Source organism: Tachypleus tridentatus, chromosome 13, assembly GCF_004210375.1.
Source record: "Tachypleus tridentatus isolate NWPU-2018 chromosome 13, ASM421037v1, whole genome shotgun sequence".
NCBI classification, from domain to species: domain Eukaryota; kingdom Metazoa; phylum Arthropoda; class Merostomata; order Xiphosura; family Limulidae; genus Tachypleus; species Tachypleus tridentatus.
Genome location: NC_134837.1, coordinates 201,821,446 through 201,844,526, shown reverse-complemented (window position 1 = coordinate 201,844,526; position 23,081 = coordinate 201,821,446). Strand labels below are relative to the sequence as shown.

Below are 23,081 nucleotides of genomic sequence, written 5' to 3'. Positions count from 1 at the left end.
CTCAGGAAGTTTACACAACATAGTAATTAATATACTTAAGATTGACCTTCAAAAGATAATGGTATAACTAGTTTACAAAACATGACAGTTTACCAGCTTTAAAACATGATAATTAATATTACTGAAGATTGACCTTCACTAAATGATGGTATAACCAGTTTACACAACATGACAGTTTTACCAGCTTTAATACATGGTAGTTAATGCACTTAAGATTGACCTTCACTAGATGATGGTATAACCAGTTTATAAAACATGACAGTTTTACCAGCTTTAAAACATGATAATTAATATACTGAAGATTGGCCTTCACTAGATGATGGTATAACCAGTTTACAAAACTGACAGTTTTATCAGCTTTAAAACATGATAATTAATATACTTAAGATTGACCTTCACTACATGATGGTATAAAAAGTTTACACAACATGACGGTTTTATCAGCTTTAATGTTTACTTCTCCATGGCATTTAAAACTTTTTCTGGCATACTTTCCATGAATGTTGGATGGTGTGGGATATGAAGCCAACATTTCACTTGAGTTTCAGGAACTATTTTTGTTGGTGTAAGCACTATGGCCTTGATAGTTGGTCTCAAGTTGTATGGAGTGGTAATCCTTTTACCTGTTTTGAGAAACCCATATAATTAATAGAATAGTTAGACTGTTTGCAACTTTTGCTGTTAATGAAACATTTGTAATTATTGTTAAAAGTCTTGTCTGTTCTGCTTCTTGGTTAACTCTTTCATTACATGTTGTACTTTGAAAATCAGTAAAACTTGACCACAAGTGTGTCGTTAGCTGTCTTCTCTGTGGCTGGTCCATTCAAAATTAGGGACAACTCATGCAAATAGCCCTTGTGTAATTTCTGCACAAATATCTGAAACAAACAAGCAGCATATAGCATATTAACAAGTTTTCTGTTTCTGATAGTTCTTGGTTATTTCTTTATGCTTGTAAACAACAAAAGTGTAACATTATTTTTGTTTTTTTCCAGAAGCAGACAGTTGTACATTGAAGCCTGGGACCCAAGATACTAGCATGAAATCTTCTTCACTGATGACGTTCATTACATTTCGAATATTTTATATCAAAACGTTTGTACAGTTTTATCCATCTTTCCGTTCTTCATTAAAGATAAAATAGCACCTGTTACCTTCCACATTTTACCCATAATTGTTCATGTCATTGGCATTAACTCATGATGTATGTGATTGTTATTGTGACATTGCTATTTTACTTAGATCAGATGGTTTATGCTAATCTCATCAGATATGCATTTACTTACCCATTGAATAAGTGACTCTAGTGGGAAGAGTTTATGAAAACTGTGAGTTAATGATTTGGTATTTCAAACTTCTATTGTTTTACTTTTCAGATATGTTCTTTTTCCTGCTTTATTGTTTGCAGCATTTCTTTGTGAAATATTGTTTAGTGTTCCAAAGTGTTGTAGAGAAGGTTCATAATTTAGGATTCCATGTGAGATTCATGTTGACTGATACTTTATTAACACTTTCTCATCTATATGTGATCAACATTAATCCAGTCCTGGTGGTGGTGCTGGTAGATTCAAGAGGTACATGCACCTAGTCTGTATGTGTCTTGGTATTTCTATGACATTAGAATAATAAAGTTAGCATATCAAATTTTCCTCAAGTCAGAAAGTAACATTACCTTGCTATATTTACTCCATCAGTTTATATATAGTGTAATTATTTGATATCTCTTTTTATAAAGTACCATTAGTTTTATATTTATTCTCCCTAAGTTTTAAAAATAGCATCATTTGGTTATTTTTCTGTTACTAGATCAAAATTATTATTAGCTTTGTCTATAATCTTGGTTATAAAATTAACAACAGTTTGACACTTGTTCTTTATATGACTGTAAGTTCAGATTTACTTTGGTTTGTGGTTACTTGTAGATTCTAAAGTATTAACATTGTTGCACTGATTATTTGGCAGTTGTTCTGTCTGAAGTTGTTTTCATTGAAAGGGAGTTGTTTTGTCGTACAGCATAAGAAGTGAAAGCAGTTGATTTTAAATGTTATGTTTTTATTAACAGTATTTGAGACTAATATTGCTCAAGATAATGAAATGTGTCTAAATCAAGTCAACTTTTAATTTATTGTGTGTTTTTAATGCAAGTAATTTTCATTTTCTAATTATATTTTCCCCATCTAAACCAGTATCATTACTTGTTTTACACTTCCACATAATATATCCAGTTTGCACACATCAGCATAGAATGCAAGCTTGTGGTCAGTCAGAATGAAATAGGTTTACTTCTTTCACATAGATAACGGAGCTCATTATTAGTGATATCTGTAAAGGTTTGCATCAACAAATTTTGCACAAAAAACATATACAGACATAAAAACGTTATTTTAAGAAAGATTAAGAGAACTAACTTGATAACAGTAAACATATTTTGACAATGTTTCGTTTTTGTTCTGAAAATGTAAAATATGTTTCTATTATTTACGATACAGTAAATGTTGTGTACATGTGGGTATATATTAAGGACTTTTTCTGTGAACAAGTATTAAAGTGTAAAGATGGTTGTAATAGTTCTTTGATTTAGGATTACAACACTTCATCAAGTACTTAGACTGAAAGTAATTGACACTCATTAACATTGTACTAAAAATCACTATTAACAATCATTTATGCTGTATTTTAACAACAATAATTGAGAGAGAATGTCATTTAGGTTCAATAAACATAAATATGTGTGTATTTATATGTGAAACCTGTTTAATACAAAACTTCAGAGTAATATAGTGACTTTAACAAACAGTTATAAAAAATCTAGTCACAATATTCCACAGTTTGCTTTGCTAAACACAGACTATAACATGTATAATGTATAGTATCACATAAGCCTATTGATTTGAACAGTATTTTTCAATTCTGAATGTTTAGGTTTAATTATGTTCACACATGCAAAGGCTGCTAATGTGACTGTTCAATTTTGACACACACAGATGATTTAGAAATGCACCATAATATCTTTAAATTGATTCATACCTGAGGTAATTAAGAACTATTTTGAAGCTTTGTATGTAAATTATATGGATTGTGCACTGTATTAGAAAGGTTTTCTTCTATATTTACTGTTTTTATTGAAGTTTAAAACCAAAGACATTTTCACACGTGGTAAGGTGGAAGTTACCAAAATGTATCCTTGCTTCCAGTTATCTCTAAACAAGGCTTCTCTGCTACAAAATACTGTGAAGAAGTGGGGAAGGGGCTGACCTGATCTCTTCTTATATTAACAAACTGTTGTGTCTCAGAGACCAGTTTTTATCTTTTAAAATTGGAAGTGTTAGGCTTGAACCAGTAGTTGAGCAAGAAGCAAGTCTTATTTAATTATTGTTTGTTCCATTAAAAAAAGTCTTCGAACATTTGGAAAAATGATATTTCTTTTTGTAAAAGGATTACCTTGACCACTTGAAACTTGTTTTCTAAGAAATTGGATGTTTTTATTTTACCATAACTTTATATTGCATGCTTATGTGATTTCTTCATTACTGTCTCGTGGTTTGAATGATATAATACTGAGTGAGGTTTTTTGTTGTTGGATTTTTTACTGTTTTTTACATGTGAATGCAACACCAAGTTTTTATTAAACTTCACTGTAGTTTTATGTTTTTACAGAAGAAGAAAATACTTTATTTCTTGTGATAGTCTCAGTCACTGTCATGATAAATGGGGTTATTTTGCTGCTATTGTAGTTCATGTTTTAATTAACAAAGTTTGAAAAATCATGTTTATAACTAGCAGCACTTTTTATAGCTGTTTAAAAAGATCTATACATAATATTTTTAGACTGACATTTGGAGCCATTGTGGTAGAGTATTTTGGTTTGTACAAGATATAAGGTTAATTTTACTTTATTTGAACATTACACCTACACCAGAAATATCATAGTTTACTACAAGTAATTTATTTGTTCTGTGAGAAGTGAACGTGCGGTGATTTGTGATAGTACTTCAAGCATGGAAATTGGTTCATTGCAGATTTTTTTGTATAAAGTGCTTTGCATTAGTAATTTTCATATACACACATTTTTGTTTTAAGTTTGTAGTACAATTTAGAGATGGGGAAATGTCTTTAGGTTTAACAGTGTGTTTCAGCAGTTACGGAAGAACACTGATGGTATCATTTCAAGTGGTCGCAGGTTGAGATAGGGATACTGATATGCTATAAACATTGCAGGTGTTAACTAATGCTGTGTGGAAGATTGGAAATAATACTGCTATACTGTTATCTCCAACAAGCTGAATGTTAGTTTGTAGATTGGTTTACTCTCTAATTTTGTTTATGAGTGTGCTACAACTTGTATAAAGTTGTGTAATGACACGAAACAGGTCTTATTATAATTCATGTTGACATTTATTGTATGGTCAGTAACAGTAGAGTTGTATAAATGTTATTACAGCTTGGTATGTAATTGATATCACTTTTCAATGGTTAAGGATACTTGAAGGATTTTTAACTTTTACTGTGTATACAAGATTGACTTTGTGTCTGTATTTTTTACTTCACAAGTACTCTGGTTTTCCAAGAGGATATCAAGTTCAAATTGCATTATTGGCTCTGGAGACAAGTTTTAATGATGTGAAACTATCACTCATTTCAGTTATACAACTGTAAAAAATTGTTTAAAGTTAAGGGGATGTTTTTGATATGTAAATTTAGAAAACTATAATAATTTCAAGAGCTTCTCTTATTGTTAATGAAAGATGATCTAAGAACTTTAGTTTATGGAACTTGTATAACTGTACTGCTTAGATAATTTTTGTTTTTCATTCACGTGTAAGAGATATTGTTGGAAATGTTCATTAAGAAGATAAAAATTTAAGTGTTTTGTCATTTTAAATTATTTTAGTCACTGAGTGAAACCAATAAATGAATTGATCTATTTCTTCAGTGGTTTCATTAGAGAAAGTTGAAATATTTTTAGCCTTATAAAAAAAAAAAAAAAGTGTGTCAGGCCTCTACTGAATGTACAATGAAGTCTGTTGTTAAAAATATCAAACTAAGACTTCCCCAGTGTTCTTAGCTGCATACTAGTCATGACACAAAGTTTATGTGTCTGTGTGTATTATAAGTACATTAGTAGTCAAAGGTTGAGGGTAAAGTATATTATGTGAAGTAAACTCAGATTGTTTTAGTAATATTATAAGTATTAAGACTGGTGGTCACTACAGAAACATCTACTGCCATTTAATTTGTTTCTTTGTACATCTAGCTTGCTTTGTGAGGTGAGTTCGTCTTAGCTGTAGAAGTGCTTTGCTTGCAAACTTTTTCTTTTTGTTTATCTTATGTTTTATAGAAATATAAATTTCATTGTTATTCTACAGTGGATGAAAGTTCATCTATGTCCAGTGTTGTAGGGTCTTCTGGTATGACTGTTCCTCTGTGGTATTCATTCTTGTCATTTACCACCACAATAAAACATCTTCACTTTCTTGCACCATTGCTTGCCTTGTCTTTTTAAGGATATACAATATTTTTCATGAAAAGTTTTTAAAGAAACATACTCATAAATGGTCATTTCCAACAAGAAGAATTTATTAGTTTAGAAACTAAGATATTTTGGCACAAAAACAGTTTTCCTGCAACAAACACTGACCTTCCTCTCTGGAGTCTTCAGTGGTGCAAGAGGTCTTGAAGCTTCCAGAAACCAAAGAAAATTATGTTTGCAGAGAAACGTTCTAGAGTTTCTTACCAAAGAGTTTATTCTATAAAGTGGGTCTAAAATTATGTAAAAAGCTACTTTGATTTTCAAAAAGACAGTCTTGTTGGAGAATCAGTAGAAAATTAAGTGTATGGAACAGTGTTAAAACAAAGCTTAACAATGAGAAGTATATGAAGCAATGCCAAGAAGATCAGTGAAAACAGTATGTTAATTAATCATTGAAGAGTTCTGTGTTAAATATGTAAATGGGAATGTATGTCATAAATAGATCAGGTACGTGTTTTCTTTTACCACTACTAGTTTTAATGTCTGAACTGTTCTGTTCATGGACAATAAGTTTCATTAACATAGCAATGAAGATACTTTCATAAGAAGTCCAGTATATATAGTTAGAGGTGTAACATTTTATACTATGGATATCGAGAAGTCCTTAAACATAATGTACAATATGAACATGGTTATAAGTTAAAGAATCAGATGTTGAAGAACAAGCCCCATATTTTATGAGGTCTTCAAAAAATGGTGTAGTTTGGTTGTGTTTTTTTTAATGTACTGTAGGAGGGCTTTGTTCAACATTGGTAAATTTTGGTTATCACAGGACAAAATAACTTATTATAGATGCAATTAGTTGTGAGAATAAAATATCCTGTTGTACTGGTTGAAAAAGATTGAGTTCATGTTTAGAATCATCCTACATAATTCGTAATCATAATCGTATATATTCTGATTTACAGTATTTAGATGGTAACTGTTTTTAAAGTATATTGTACAATTCTACAACTAAATAACGTACCTGTAGGTGTTTTTGTGTAGTAGAAGGAATTAATGACCTGAAGTGGAAACACAGAAGCTGGTATTAAAGTTTTGGACATAGCTGACCATGAAGATATTGTGACTCAAAGACATCTCTTTAGAAGTGTTATGTGCATCATGGCTATAAAATTCTGAAAATTAATATAAACTAGGTAAAGAGAGTTACAGAAATTGTAAAACAAAATTACAGAAAAACAAAGGTTTTAACACACTGTGGCTCTGATTCTTTATCATGGTAAAGTTGGTTCACCACTCTTTTTTCTCTTTTTTTTCCAAGGTTACATAAATGGCTCCATAAGTAATTTAACTTTGGAAGAAAGTTATTTGGTTAAAAATGGGAAGGTGAAAGTGATTAGAAAATGAATAGTAATGCATTTAATAAAACTAAGATTTGTATCTTGGAACAGCTGGTATGGGTATTAGCACTTTAAATATTGATAAGCAGAGAACAACGTTTTGACCTTTATAGGTCATGAAGATAGTTAGAAATTAAACCGTTATTAAAAGATGTTTGCTTTGTCATAACCGTGATTAAAGTTTTTTGCTCTGGCAAAAGGAACAAAACATCAGATAAAAAGTGATAAATATTCAACTTTCTTGTATGGCAATTACGAATAAACATTGCATATGGTGTAAAAGCTAGCTTTGCCTCAAACCTTTTTAACTTGTCGCAGAATTATTCAGAATAGAATGGAGAGAAATGGCCTGTCTTCGGAGCTCTATGAACCATAGAAACTCAACCAGCTATTAACGTAATATAAAGGTATGGAAGCCATCTTAAGTGTCCAAAGATATGAAATTCCACGTGCTATATAGTTGCAAGGAGTCGACTATCCAAACCAAAGTATCCTTTTGTGTGTGTGTGCTATTACCACAACTAAATAGGCTTTTACTGTAGGAGTTTAAAATTTTAAAAAGTGTGTTACTGAGTAAGTAGCACTGTCTTTTATTGGTTTATTTTGCAGATGGGATATATGTGCGTTGAATTGATGTTTATTTTATAAACTTTAAAATTCTTTTAAACTAGTTGTTTACAAGTGTTCTCTCAAACTTATCTAGTGCTTTAAATGTTGCTGTGTCACATACCATTAAAATCGAGCTTAGCTTAAAAATATAAAAGTTACATAACATCATGAAGTGTTTCGTAATTGTATACTGTACACACAAAAAATAATGTAGTTTATACTACTAGATATGTTTTTGTTACAGAACGAATACTTTAATGTTATTTAATTATTGTGAAACCACAGTTGCCTGTAAAAACCTAGTTTTATAAATTGTCATCTGTCTACCTGTAACATTAATGAATATAACTATTGTTTACTGAGCCACTTAACAAACATGCAAGTTTTGTTTCTGATTGAACTAAAAAAAGTCCATGTGATGCTTTTCAAACCAAACTGTATTAAACTTAAGAAAACTGTGTACATATAATAGAGTTAGCTCCATAATTATACATTTCCCCGAGAGATGTTAAATCCTGCCACTTCCCCTAATTAAACAACGTTTTTTACAGATAACAATTGTAAGTGATTTATGGAGTATCACCGACATATTCTTATTTATGGAGACAGGCTGTCAGTTTTGAAATGTCATTAAATTTGTAATTACCGCTTATTATTTTTATTGGTTTAAGATCTTCGCTAAGGCCACTGTTTACTGACTGCTTATTAGTTCATAAGCTGAGACCTGGGATTAAGTTACTGGAATAGCTAAACAAACTGTACATATTATTATAAAAAGTATAGTTTGTTGGGTAAAGTTTCGTTCTTTCAACATGAATTTTGTGTAACAGATAATTAAGAAAGTTCATTACTTGTTTGTTCTCTTTCTTAATTAGAAATTCTGGGATATTTTTCTCTTGCTTTCAAGTTAATTTAAAGAAAAACGTTATTTAAGTCATGCTGAAATATGGTTATGTTGTGCTTATTTCATTTGGAGTATTCAAAAACGTGCGAAAGTATTTTTTAATAGAAAACAACAGCACACTAAGTAGGGAAACAAATACAAACGGAAAATCAAAGAAGTCCTACTTATACAAGAGCTCAAACAAAAATTAAACAGATACAAAGGAACGTCTTTATACCTATATCAATCAATAACCTAATATCTATCTGCAATGCCCCCGTTAGTACAGAGGTATGTCTACGGATTTACAACGCTAAAATCAGGGGTTTTATTCCCCTGGGTGGGCTCAGCAGATAGCCTCTATCTGCAACGCCTCCTACAATCTCATACCTGTTTAAACTCTCATCCATAAGACATGCCCAGCGAAGGTCAATTGCAAACTCTCTTTGTTAACCTGAAGATGACCTCAGAATGTTGAAACGTTGTTCTATTGTTTATTTTAATTAAAGTTTTAATACCCATACCAGACATCTTTGGAATACTTTTTTACATCAAGTTGGTTTCTCATCATCATGAATTTGAAAATTGACTGTTAATAATTCGATGTTTACTCATGTATAGTAAAAACATTACAATGGGATATTCAAAAACATCAAATATATGTATATATGATGTACTACCACTTCATTTATTTAAATATCTGCGAATTTTATATATATATATAACTCAAAACCTCTATTTGCTTCCTTGTTTTTCCACCGCGTTCATAGCACAGTTCACACTACCCTCACGTGAAGGTGCATGAAAGGCGTGTGTATCGTCTGCTAGCCAAACTGATAATTTTATCGTTTACATGTTTTACGTATTTGTGATTCTATGCAGACATGCCATTTTTTGGTAAGTTTGAGTTACAATTTAATTTAGTATATAGCACTATAGGCTTATTTAGTTACATGTCATTAACTATACACCTAGTAATACATCATATATTTAACTTCACACACAAAAGAGGCCTGACATGGCCAGATGGTTAAGGCACTCGACTCGTAATCTGGGTGTTCACACCAAACATGCTCGTTGTAATGTTACGGTCAATCCCACCATTTGTTGGTAAAAGAGTTGGCGATGGGTGGTAATTACTAGCTGTCTTCCCTCTAATCTTACACTGCTAAATTTGGAAGACTAGCGCAGATAGCCCACGTTTAGCTTTGCGCAAAATTAAAAAACAAACAAACACAAGAAAATTATGCAGAATTAAACTGTTGTATGCGAAAAAGCAAATAGTAGGCCTATTGTATTTGTATTTTGACATTACAAACATATAAGTTGAACCACTACAGCATTCAACATACCATGTAACTTACCAAAATCTATATTTAGATGTGTTCTTTTAATATTTACTTTTAAATTAAGAAATTAACTCGTATATACTATTAAAGTTTGAATTATAATCTACAATTTGATTCCAAACTTATTGACATAAATTCAGGAAATAGTAGTTCAATAAAATGTTGAATGCGATTCAACAAACGAGATGACATGGCCTTTGACCCGTGACCCGTCGCGAAAGAGTTTAAGAGAGTCAAACCTATGCCCCAATTCAAAATCCCAAACAAAATTTGTTGGCGGGCGCAAATGCTGTGCACTACCATATTCGGGTCTTCAGTTCTATAAAGTCGGCTTCTTTCGAAATTTTTACGAGTTTAGTCGATAAAAATGAACGAGAAAGACCTAAAAATAAAACAACTTACTTGCCGCTTTAGTGCAATTAAGAAAGGTACCTACCTGAATATGAACACTTCTGCTATTTTGGCAAGAAAAGCACAGTCCGCCAACCCTCTAAGCCCCGCATTTTCGTAGCTGAGCTTTATTGAGAAATAAGTTTTGTTGGATGTAACATACGGTTTCTTAAAGTTAAAAGATGGAACAATTTATTATAATACATTTTTTGTGGTTCTAACTTGAAATACAGGAAACCGTGGTACCCCTCTATAGCCTACCCAATCCCACGAATTCGATTTAATTGACTTGCAAACTAGGGCTAACGAGATAATAACCTTTGTTTTTTATGTATGTTGCGACTTTATTCTTATTCGGTAAGTGTTGAATGATGCATTTTGTAAAAATAAAAATAATAAAAGAATAATTAAAATACTTCTATATGTGTATGGTAGATGGCGCCCGTTTTCACCTCTTTGTCATACCGTAACATTTCAAAGATAAAGGACACTCACTGTATGTTGTGAAGATTTGAGTAATCCGTTTCTTACTGGCTCAGTGAAGCTAAGAAACTCCACTCAGTTTCGTTTAATATGCTCAGAGCAAAACGCCCTTTGGTCTTTGTCGAACGTAAAAAGACACAAAGCAAATACTATGGTAATGAAAAGAAAACGTTACCTTATGTTACTGATAATGTGATAGAAAAGTGCTGATAAGTAGTATTGAACCTTTAATTTCAAAGTAACAACAATAAGGAACGAACATTCCTTGGTGTGTTTGACCATGAGCTAGGTTTTATTATTAACAACTTGTGTCCAATGTTAGCGTGATCTAACCACTCAGGTCTCCGCTGTGGCTAAGAGATGCATATGCAGGCTTACGATGCTAAAAATCTGGTTTCGATACTCGTGGTGGACACACACAGATAACCCACATTGTACAGCTTTGAGCTTAACAATAATTCACTGTCCAAGTTCTTCAGGAGATGAAAGTATTTGCCCTTTTATGTAACTGATAAAGAAACGCTTGAAAATAAAATAAATTATACTTCCAAAAGTTTCCTCTCGTGCGTTATCATCTAGGCCACTTGTTTACAATCTAAAAGTGATGTAGATGTATTTTATGTACAAATACAATCGTCAATTTTTAGTTTAGATTGTTATCGTATTATCTTCGTACAGTTTCAACAGACAAGTTTTTACTAATACTTACACAGGGTCTATCGATAGCAATGTACTAATTTTTCAAAAAAAATCACGGTCGATAGTGACTCTGGAACTGCAACTCCACCAATTCTTGTGTCAACCCGGCATGACGTCTAATTAATATACGTTAACCGTAGGTAATAAGTTAGGTTTATATATATATATACATATTCAATAAAATCATATTTCGCTGGAAAATACTTCTCTCGTGTATGAAGTTAGTTTACGTACATCAATTAAACGGTTAGAAAACAGCTCAAACTATGACGCCATCTAAATTATCAACGATACTTTTTAACAATAAATTAATAAATTTAATTACTGAAATATTTTTGGTTAATAAATACTGTTTTACGGCATTTCTTTTCGCCCTTTCGTCCATATTATTTTTTGTACTCGCATAGTAAGGTTTGGTTTACAACTCAGATTTTTCTCCAATAAGCCAAATGTGAGTTTACAGATTAACAAAGCTAAAAACCGGGGTTCGAATCCTCGAAGTTAACAAAATGCAGCTAGCCCATTGTGCAAAATAATAATAACAGATTACGTGAGCCAGGATCGCTTCTACACATTGTTTGTATAAAAATATGAGACTAGTTCAAACCGAGTACATGTTGCAGTGTTTATCTTTAGTTTGTTAACATAACTGTGAAGAAATGTTTTTTTTTTTACAATTCTCACGGTAAAGGTATCTGTTTTGTTGGTAACCCAGTGTTTTTATATCTTGATGTCGTTTATCTGTGTGTTTGTTCACTGCTAAGATTTATTGGTATCTGTGTGTTGTTATATCTGCTAGCAGAAAAACCCGCCCTCTGGGCCTGGCATGGCCAAGCGTTGTAAGGCGTGCGACTCGTAATATGAGGGTCGCGGGTTCGCATCCCGGTCGCGTCAAACATGCTCGCCCTTTCAGCCGTGTGGGCGTTATAGTGACGGTTAATCCTACTATTCGTTGGTAAAAGAGTTGCCCAAGAGTTGGCGGTGGGTGGTGATGACTAGCTGCCTTCCCTCTAGTCTTACACTGCTAAATTAGGGACAGCTAGCACAGATAGCCATCGAGTAGCTTTGTGCGAAATTCAAAAAACAAACAAACAAACCCGCCCTCTGGGCAGCTGTAACTGCTAGTTTCTGTGGAAGGCTGTATTATGTTACTGACGAATCACAGAAAAACCATTCAAGATATTAAACAATATCAATATAGAAACCAAAATATCTAATATTTATCAATTACAGTAAAATGATGGCGAAGAAACTAACATAGTTGTAAGTTGAAGTTTATATTTACTACCGTTTTGGCGGTTAGTTTCCTCAACTTCCAATACGTGGGATGGAAACTTGTCACCGAATATGCTTTTTCTATCAGAATTGAACAGTAAAATGAGACTGTCATTCCTAGTTTTCATCAGTAACTTAAGAGTTAGCGTTGGGTGGTGTTGACAAACATCCTTCCCTTTAGTCTATCACTTTGAATTTAGAGTCAGCTAATGTAGCAAGCCTTCAAATAACGACAGGACATCGGAAAGTTTATGTATTTCCCACAGCATGTAGTTAAATATGGTTTTATTGTAAAATCAAAAAAGCTTCGAATAGCTTTGCGTGAAATTCAAAATATTTTTCACTATATCCCATAAATATGTTATTTTACAATGCACTCAATAGATGGCAGCAACAACTAAAACAACAGCGCTTGCGCAACCTTTCTTACTTTCGTCGATCAAAATGGTGACTGCAGGTAACTTCTTGCGAAAATACCCCTTGTTTCGCGATTTATTTTATCCCTACTGGTGATTGTTAGCACCACAGGAAAAACGAAAAAAAAAAAAAACGAATTTTATTTTATTCAACGACCAGTTGTTTGACCTATAATACGTATAACATGGGTAAGTTATTATGTTTTACTTTTTTTTATAATTTATTTCCTCAAGTTTAACATACCACCGCAAACGTGGTCGTTGCACCTCGCGTGAAATTTAGGCCTATTTGAGAGCACGCATGGCGTTATGTTAAGTGACAGTCTAGATCACGTGATAAAACACCATCAGCTAAAGTGGTAATCGTGAAGTAGCGTGTTGAATTAAGTGCGTGGGTTTGTAAGATATCAGTTAAACGATTTGAGGTATAAAATGTGTAATTGAAATATTTCATTAACCACAGATACAATAAGAAATTATTTTTGATGACGAGAAAGCTACTTGAAGTAAAAATGTATCTCAGGACAGCTGGTAGGGGTATTACTATTTTACTAATAAATCAGAGAACAACGTTTTGGCCTCTGCTTTATTAGTAAAGTGTTAATACCCATACCAGACGCCCCGAGATACAATTAAGAAATTAGTGAGGTAATAAGTCTGTTTATGAATGATGAGGTTTGCAATTTGAACTGTTTGCGTACATCTACATAATGAGAGGAAAGCGAGGCCAGTGTTAGTTAGTGGAAACTATTTAATTACAAGTTTAGACGGAAATATGCATACATTCCCTCTAAAACTTGTAAAAGCACGCTCACCGACATTTTTCTTGTTGGATAGTGTTTCGGAGTGCTGATGCATAGCTGTGTGAAAGGAAGCTAGACTGTGGAATGCTTTTGTAAATATAGTAGATTGATAACATTGCTTGTACAGTTTCTACTTTCTCATTGAAAAGAACCAGGAATTCATAAAGATTATAATGGGGAATATTCCGCGAGCACCTGGTTGTTGGTTTGATTTTGCAGGTGGTTAGCCTGAACTGAGGTTAGTCTAGTTGCCATCTGTCGAACCTCACATTCCTGACACCTGTTGTTCTTAAATGTTTTAGGGCATAAATTTCCATAAAAAATATACAGAGAAGTAAATAGCAGTAGTAAGATATGTAGACGTGTTATTAGATTTGTTACATCGGATATTCTGAGCACTTGAGGTCGTTAAAAGTTAAACATTTGTAGATATATTTTTTATGTTAAAAACTTAGTGAAATTTTGTTAGTGTGTAATGTAAATATGTAAAACAATCGTAATTTTAACTATGGTGTTTGATTGAGGTTTTTCGGTTGTTGTCGTTATGACTTTATATTTGGTCCGGAGATAGCGTAATGATTAGCATGCTGGGATGTGAATGTTAGGGTTCGCGATATATTGCCTCAGCAACGTACTCCGCACCTTGAGGGTATGGATGCACCATAGACGTGACGATAAAAGTCTTAATATTCGGTCAGATAAAAACAGTCGAAGCATGGGTGATGGATAATATAATTATCCATGGGAATGTTGAGTAATGTCAGACTAAATTATGTCTTTTATACAGTAATTTTAAACAAAAACTCACAACAGTCGTAAAAGAAAGAGGTATAGGAGGTGGAACAAATATGAATTGAGGTGGAGTGTTCCAACGTTCAGGGGCACCGCACGTGATAGATTAACTATTGAAATCCATATTGAAACGGTAACTTCCCATCGTAATTATACACAATTTTCTATTCCCCATTTAAAGGGGCACCTCACTACCGGATCAAAATTGATGGGAGGTGGGTTTTACGTGCTCGTAGCACCACCCCTGGTTCCACCATCTATGAAAAGGGAATTAAAATTATACATATGGATGAAAATAGGAAAGAAAAGTAAGACATGTTCAAATAGAAAAAAATAAAATTTTGAATGTAGTTTTTAATGCTGAAGATGTCAGAGATATAAATTACAATTTGAAGAAATGAAAATGAATATTATACATATTTTTCTTTTGTTTACGAAACGGAGGAATTATCTTTAGTATTACATATGTATATACATCTATGTATTTAAAAGGGTTACAAAAGATCAAGACAGTGTATCTAGTGGCAAAGTAACAAATGCAATGTGCAAATTCAGAAATATTCGTATATATTTTCTTGAATACACCATTCTTGCACCTACGGTGTCAAACGAACTCGCAGTGAGAGATAGGAATCAGTCACGTTACTATTGGTTTTTAATCACATTCCAAATATTTTAATTTTTTGCTGATTTCAGAAACATAAATTGAAATTTAAAGAATTGATTTTTAAAGAGAAAAAAAATGCAATAATGTTATAATTAATTTTTATTTAAATAACCATATAATTATTTACTAATTAGTATAACTTGATCTAACCTCACATAAACTGACCTCACCTAGCAGATTAAAAATATAAAAATATTTTTATTTCTACAGTTTCTAATTTATAATTCTGAAGCCAGCATTATAAACTACATTTAAATATATATATATATTTTATTTGAACGCGTAGCATGAAACAGAAAATACATAAGAACGTTTAGTTGGAAACCGTGCATTAAAACATTTGTTAAAAGGAAAATATTTACAAATCTATTGCATAGGTTTTTATAAATGTTTTATAATTGTCTGGCAACTTTGTTCAAAACACTTTCTAAGCCATAAATTTGACCCGGCATTTGTAAGTGGTTAGGGCGCTTGACTCGTAACCTGAAGGTCGCGAATTCGAATCTCGGTGATATCAAACATGGCCGCCCTTTCATCCGTGGGGATGTTTACAATGTTACGACCAATCTCACTGTTCGTTGGAAAAAGAGTAGCCCAAGAATTGGCGGTGTGTGGTGACGACTAGCTGCCTTCTTTCTAGTTTTACACTGCTAAATTAGGGGAGGCTAGCGTAGTTAGTCTTCGTGTAGTTTAGCGCGGAATTCAAAAACAAATGTACAAGCCACAAATTTATATCTAGATCAGTTTTTTTGTTCTGATTATAGAACGCTGTAAGTTTAATTACAAAGTTAATCAAAGTTAAGTCCTAGGAATTTAACACATTGGCTAATTGTATCAGTGGAGGATGTTACTTGGCCCGTGTTAACGTGCTTCTTTAATTTATTAGCTGACAAACGGGGGAAGCCATACGAGGCTCAGGTCTCACCTTATGACACTCCCATTATGGTCCTAGGGCACATATCAAGTTTGGTGACAATTAGTTAAGCAACCCTTGATGACGAGAAACCCACTTGAAATAAAAATGTATCTCAGAACTGCTGTTATGGGTATTAACACTTTTATTAATAAAGCAGAGAACAGCGTTTCGACCTTCCTACGTCATCTTCATCCTTTTTAACCTGTTAACCTAAGCTGTTAACCAGCTGTTTTAATATACAGTTAAGCAACCCGCTAGTTGTAAGTGGGTGGGTTTGGCGTTTTATAGCGCAAAGCAACTAGGCTATTTGCGCCGCTTGTTGTAAGCCTCGTCAGGGAATGGTTTAGATGAAAACCGATTATTAACAATAATATTTGAATGGAATAACTATATTATATAAACTATTTATACTAGCTGTTGTTTTATATCAAATAATTTTAAGCACAAAAAGTTGGCATAGAATATAAAAAATAAAAAACTTATCCCAATAACCAGGGAAGATTTTTTCCCCGCATAAAGTTAAAAGTTACAGGGAAATCTCTAGGCCAATTTAAATATGTGTATATATACATACACTGGATTATATTATTGTTTCATATAAATATATATAGCCATCCCACTTTCTGGTTTTCGTGTAATTGGCGTAAGCTGAATTGGAAACGAGATTTTCCTTACAACAGAATAAATACGAATGATGATACAGTTGAATCTATCCACATTTCGACGTAAGCCTAATTTTATCTGTATACGTGACATTGTTTCCGCGGTTTTCGAAATCTTTCCAGCCATTTTAAGCAGGTTAAATGTGTGGTTTGTAGAGTACTCTGTACGGCCTTGCTATGGGTTTCTTTGTAACTTTTATGTGAAGCGGTATTTTAATATTAAAAACCTGTTTTACACTTTAGAAGCTAGTGCGCTCACGGTAACAAACGCGCTTTCACACAGGTATATTTTATTTGTTTTTATTATCAACTGGCGTGTTGTGGAAAATAACCGTGACTGTGAAAATACTACACGTATCCTCTACTATGACAGCTCAGTAAGATATCACGTGCACAAAACAAATCACTTTATCTATTATCCGGAGACATAGTGGTTAAACTCAAATGTTAGTTGGAGTTGTTTTTTGTTGTTTTTTTCTGTACTGTGTAGGTTTTGGTGATATTTCATTCGTATGAACCTCTATAAAATTATGACTGACTTTACAGATAGTTTGGTGTTTTTGTTTCATATAAACGCACAAAACGATCTTTTATAATAAGGTATACGACTATACCCGGGTAACCATTTTAATTACTACATATGAGAACATTTGTAGGTTAGGATCATTTCGTATTTCGATAAAAGGAATTATGTAAAGGTTGTTTTTAGATTATTATAATTTGCACGAGCAAATAGCATTTTACATTAACGAGAGTTACTTTGGCTTTATGTGACAAGACAAAATATCGATGACTGTCATGGCTGCAGTAGTAACCAAAATTCAGTCCTGGGTTTTCTAATGTAAACTTCGTGCATTATCCATTCGTTACAACCTTACCTTACAATACTTATGGAAGGTGAAGTTAGAATTTCTTATTATTATATATAGCCATAACGTGCTGTTTGTAAGAGACTACTGTTCGGGTTCTCAAACAGTATCGTACTTAAGAGTGGGATTTCTTAGTCAGTGGTTTTCAAAGAGATGAAACTTGTATATCAAATTTAAAACTAGTAATTGAATATAATAATATATTTTCAAGTTATAACCCAACCAAGACGTTACTGGTTTCTTTTGAAATTTGTTCAAAGTTTCTTGAATGCTATTTACGCTATCTGTTCCTAATTTAACATTGATAGAGTAGAGGATGGAGAGTGGGTCAACAACAACCATCGCCAAAGCTTGAGATATCCTTTTTATCAGTAGTGGAATTGACCATCATATTGTAGCGCCCTATTTGACTGAAAGGGTGAGCATATTTAGTGATGAGGATTTGAACCTGCAACCCACAGATTGTGAGTTATAAATGTCATACTGTTTCAGTCGGGTCATTGTAGAGTGATGTGTACGTTATTACAGCGGTATGTTTGCGGACTTGTGAGGCCAGAAACCGAGTTTTGATACCTTTTATACGAGTATAACACAGGTAACCCATTTGTTTGTTTTTTTAAATTACGAACAAATGTAAGGGATTTATTGTTATACATTTCTTTTAATATCTGCGTTTGTTTCAGTTTGATACATGTAACGTATATTGTTAAGTGTGTTTTGCACAAGTTCCGTCTGTTCTATGAATTTTTGGAAGATTCACGAGCATAAGAATCAACAATGTACGATTTGTGTGTGTAAAGTACTAGTGACTGCCAGTATTGTTGCCAACTGAACTTTCCAAAACCTCGCCTAAAAGTGTATAAATCAACGCGCCCAAAAGACATGGATAGAATATTGTTGGTTAGCTGAAGTTAGTATACCATAAGCCTCGGAATCTATAATTGTGATTAATGCTTGTTAATCGGAAAACTACAGATATTTGACCAGGAATGTTTATAATTTCGAGAATTAACTTCTGACGTTAATATTTCTACGAGGACATTAGATAACTATCTTTCTCTGTGAAAAGTAAGCTTGTAAGTCACGTAAGATGTGTATGTGTTTCTTATAACGAAGCTACATCGGGCTATTTGCTGTATCCTTCGAGGTGAATCGAACCCCTAATTTTAGCGTTGTAAATCCGAAGACTTACCGCTGTACTAGCAGTGGACATCACGTAAGGCCAAACAAGAATAGAGCTAGGTAGCTTTCCAGTAAGTGAAGTGTATCTGTGTATCAACGTAAAAGTAATTTGCGCCTCGTGGACCTGGATCGTCAATAAAATATTCATTATCAAACATGGTCCGGTATGGTCAGGTGGTTAATACGTTCGACTCGTAATCTGAGGGTCGCGGGTTCGAATTCCCGTCATACCAAACATGCTCGCCCTTTCAGCCGTGGGGGTGTTATAATGTTACGGTCAATCCCACTATTCGCTGGTAAAAGAGTAGCCCAATACACTGCAAAATTAGGGACGGCTAGCGCATATAGCCCTCTTGTAGCTTTGCGCAAAATTCCAAAACAAACAAACAAACAAATCGTTAAAAAACTAAATATTGTTTGTGAGTTTGTAAAGTTTGTGTATATAAATAATTATTCTTATTAACTATTTGAAATAACCGTTTTTATAAATTTCCTTTTTTTTGTATATTAAAATATAATAAAAATATACAGGAAGCAGAGCGTTTAAAAACCCGATAAAGTGTGATACACTTGAGATGTGTGTAATATGTTCTGAAGTAGTGGTATAGTTGTGTATTCCAGTGGGTCTGTGGTAAGTTTACGGACTTCCATTGCAAGGCTGAGATCTGAAGATTGATTCTCCGTGGTATACAGATAATAGCTTTTCGTTAAAGCAAACAAACAAAAAGTTTCTGAAATGTTGATAATAAACTGGCTGTATGAGTTGATGTATATTTTTTTCATTTTGAACAGCGAATAGCAAGGCACATGAACATAATTGGGTATACATACACACGTGTGTATTTGTGGACCACAGATGTAGTGTATATATGGATCACACATGTAGTGTTTTTGTGGATCAGATGTGTTGTGTACTTTTTAATCACATGTTATACACAATTCTACTTAGTGAATTTCGTGTCACGTCTCGATACATTAATTTAAGAAATTCTTAGATGTTACTAGTTCTAACTTCATGAAGCTTTGTGTGATGGGTAATCCGGTCGCACCAAACATGCTTGCCCTTTCAGCCGTGGAGGCGTTATAATGTTACGGTCAATCCCACTATTCGTTGGTAAAAGAGTAGCCCAAGAGTTGGCGGTGGGCGGTGATGACTAGTTGCCTTCCCTCCAGTGTTACGTTGATAAATTATGGACGGCTAACGTAGATAACCCTGATGTAGCTTTGTGCGAAATTCAAAAACAAACAAACAAACAAGTAATGTAGGTATAATATGTATTTATAGTAGTAACCCAGTAAATAATATAAATACGTGAATATACTTCTGTAATATGTACTTATAGTAGTAACCCAGTAAATAATATAAATACGTGAATATACTTCTGTAATATGTACTTATAGTAGTAACCCAGTAAATAATATAAATACGTGAATATACTTCTGTAATATGTACTTATAGTAGTAACCCAGTAAATAATATAAATACGTGAATATACTTCTGTAATATGTACTTACAAAGGTAACACAGTAAGTAATATAGATAACTCGTTGGTAATGTCATAAAACAAAAAAGTTAATTTATCTGTTCGCGACAGTAATATTTCTAGTGGTTCAGGAAAGTGAAATATAATAATCGTAGTCCCAATACCAATCCAAAATAATTTATTCGTAAATTAAAAAAAAAAAAGATATTTACAGGAGTTAAATATGTTAACCGCTCCTGCTAATAAAACTAACATTAAGTATAAAAAAGAAAAATTACTTGCCTCAACGTAAGTTATATCTAGTGATTCTAAAGTTAGGTTCGTAAAACCCAGTGCTCCCAGTAAGCTAGCTTATTCAAATCTGTTTCATTTTCTTTTCGTCAGTAGAAAACACCCTAATTGGGTATTTGTGCTTTGCCCACCATGGGTTTCGAAACCAGATTTGTAGTGTCATAAGCCTACAGATTTATCGCTGAGTTGAGAGGGAGTAATAAGATTGTAAGGTGTTTGTTTTAGAGACAGTTTCTTGTCGTACATTTTCTACGCGTTCAACTGAGACAAAGCTTCAGTTCTATCGCCTTTGAAACTATAACTTGTTAAGCTGTAACACCTACTTGGTGGCATTATCATCTCTATACAGACATTAAACAGATTTATACCAACAATATTGTGGCGTGTAGTACCTGTATGTTGTAGATCTCAGCCTTGTTTAAACACGAAGGTTATCTAACCACTCGAGATATCGGGTTTGGATTGTATCGTTTTTATCAGTTTTTTCTTTAGGAATGTTTCTTGTTTCTTTCGTTTCAGACTGTCACCTGAAGCTGCTTGAGGGCTATCTGCGCTAACCGCTCCTAAATTTGAGCTGACAGGCTATAGGGAAGGCAGGTAGCCAACATTGTTCATCAGAATATTTGGGGTTACTCTAAGTGAATAGTAGGATTTAACTGCCCCTCATGTAATGCATTCATGGCCGCAATGAGTGGAATATTTTTGCGACAACGGTGCTTGAACCATTATCTCTCAACAGGTTTACCACTAGACCTTAAGCTTTTCTATACAATCCTAAAATATTGTAATAATTCTGTAGACATTTCAAAGTTTAAAACTGAAATCTTATCCATCACATGTTAAACATAATTTATTTGATGTTAATATGAAATCATCAGTAAGTGGTATGTATTTATTTATTTAGTTGATAACCATTTAAATCCGTTATCAGGAAATGTAGCATCCATTTACTTATATTCAAAATGTTAATGGAACCCAAGATTCTTGGCATTCCTTGTTTAATGCCCAGTTCTGGACTAAGTAAATATTAAATTTAGATTATCAAGCATAAACCGAGTTGGTTCCAGTGATTAGTGTGTTGGGCTTTGGATCGACAGGTCTGGAGCTCATGAAAATTCCTCCGTTTTTGGCTATAAAGTTGACAACCAATCCCGTTACGTAATTCAAAATATAACGCCCTTTTATTACCTGGGCGCTTGGCTCACGAGTTTAGAGAGCTTTCAGTTTCAAAATATACCTTACTGTTTGAAATAAGTCAGAGTCTGAGTTACAGTTAACTTAATCATTTTCTGTGTAAAATGACTAGAAAATACGTGTCAAGTACAAACTGAAGTGTAAGTCGCAGGTTATTACTAACTGGGCGGGCTCGGCATGGCCAAGCGTGTTGAGGTGTGCGACTCGTAATCTGAGGTCGCGGGTTCGCATCCCCGTCGCGCCAAACATGCTCGCCCTTTCAATCGTGGGGGCGTTGTAATGTGACGGTCAATCCCACTATTCGTTGGTAAAAGAGTAGCCCAAGAGTTGGCGGTGGTTGGTGATGGCTAGCTGCCTTCCCTCTAGACTTACACTACTTAATTATGGACGGCTAGCACAGATAGCCCTTGAGTAGCTTTGTGCGAAATTCAAAAAACAAACAAAACAAAACAAACTAACTGGACGTGAAGGAATGGTGTGTGTATTGGGAAAGAAGTTACACGAATTGAAATGTGGATAACAAAGAATAACTAGGTGTCCTTAGCGGGGTAACATAAGGAATCGAAAGTAGAAATAATTATATAATCCATATTACTCCTACTGTGTAGTACGTGTTGTTGGCAAAGCGTGAAATGTCGGTTATCAGAGTGTACTGTTTGGTTTTGGGTAACTGGTTCGATGAAGCATGAATCTCAGTCTTCACCGTTGTTTCAGGTAGTTGCTCTTCAGATCCAGTATCTGTAGTCATAAGCTTTCCTTCTAGGGGCCAGCACCACTTCTGACGTCTAGGTACTACTGTACTTGTAGTAAGATACAATAAGTATTGAAGTGTGAATTTATTTGATGATTAAGCCTAAATATAGACACAGTTTCACGTGAAACTTTCATTTATTCAACATATACGAACGTTTCTGCTTCAAAATAATACAGTTATTCCAGAACATTCCTTTACTGATTAATGTTGAAACATGGTTGTAAATAACTACTTACTGGTACCTTCTCTCTCTAATCTATATACACATTTATCTTTGGTAGCGAGCCTTCACCAGTAAGTAGTAGAGCGAACGCTTGATTGATTCTTTTGCAATTAAGCACAAAGCTATACAAAAGGCTGTCTGTGTATTGCCCACCAAGGGTATCGAAACGCGGTTTCTAGCGGGTTGAGTCCGCTGACATATCGCTGTGCCACTGCAGGGCCACTTGGAGAGTGGTTTTTAAATTTAAAAAAGATAGTTGTAGCTTGT

At 33.6% G+C, this 23,081-nt stretch overlaps 2 protein-coding genes across 5 annotated transcripts in view; both read left to right on the top strand.

Annotated features, from left to right (window-relative positions):
• The window catches only part of LOC143239155 (core histone macro-H2A.1-like), a 30,110-nt gene extending 24,631 nt beyond the window's left edge, over positions 1-5,479 (top strand). The window contains exon 9 of one of the 2 annotated variants that reach the window (XM_076480006.1): positions 999-5,479. The gene's annotated coding sequence lies outside the window, so the exon portion shown is untranslated. Of the gene's footprint in view, positions 1-995 lie in introns of both variants that reach the window. The other variant, XM_076480005.1, reaches the window with a different exon arrangement.
• Positions 5,480-11,569: 6,090 nt separating this feature from the next.
• The window catches only part of LOC143239156 (protein spitz-like), a 122,639-nt gene continuing 111,127 nt past the window's right edge, over positions 11,570-23,081 (top strand). For all 3 annotated transcript variants that reach the window (XM_076480012.1, XM_076480011.1, XM_076480009.1), the window contains exon 1: positions 11,570-13,166. In XM_076480012.1, the coding sequence (XP_076336127.1) occupies positions 13,163-13,166 (4 nt within the window). In that variant the 5' untranslated portion in view covers positions 11,570-13,162. The remainder of the gene's footprint in view (positions 13,167-23,081) is intronic.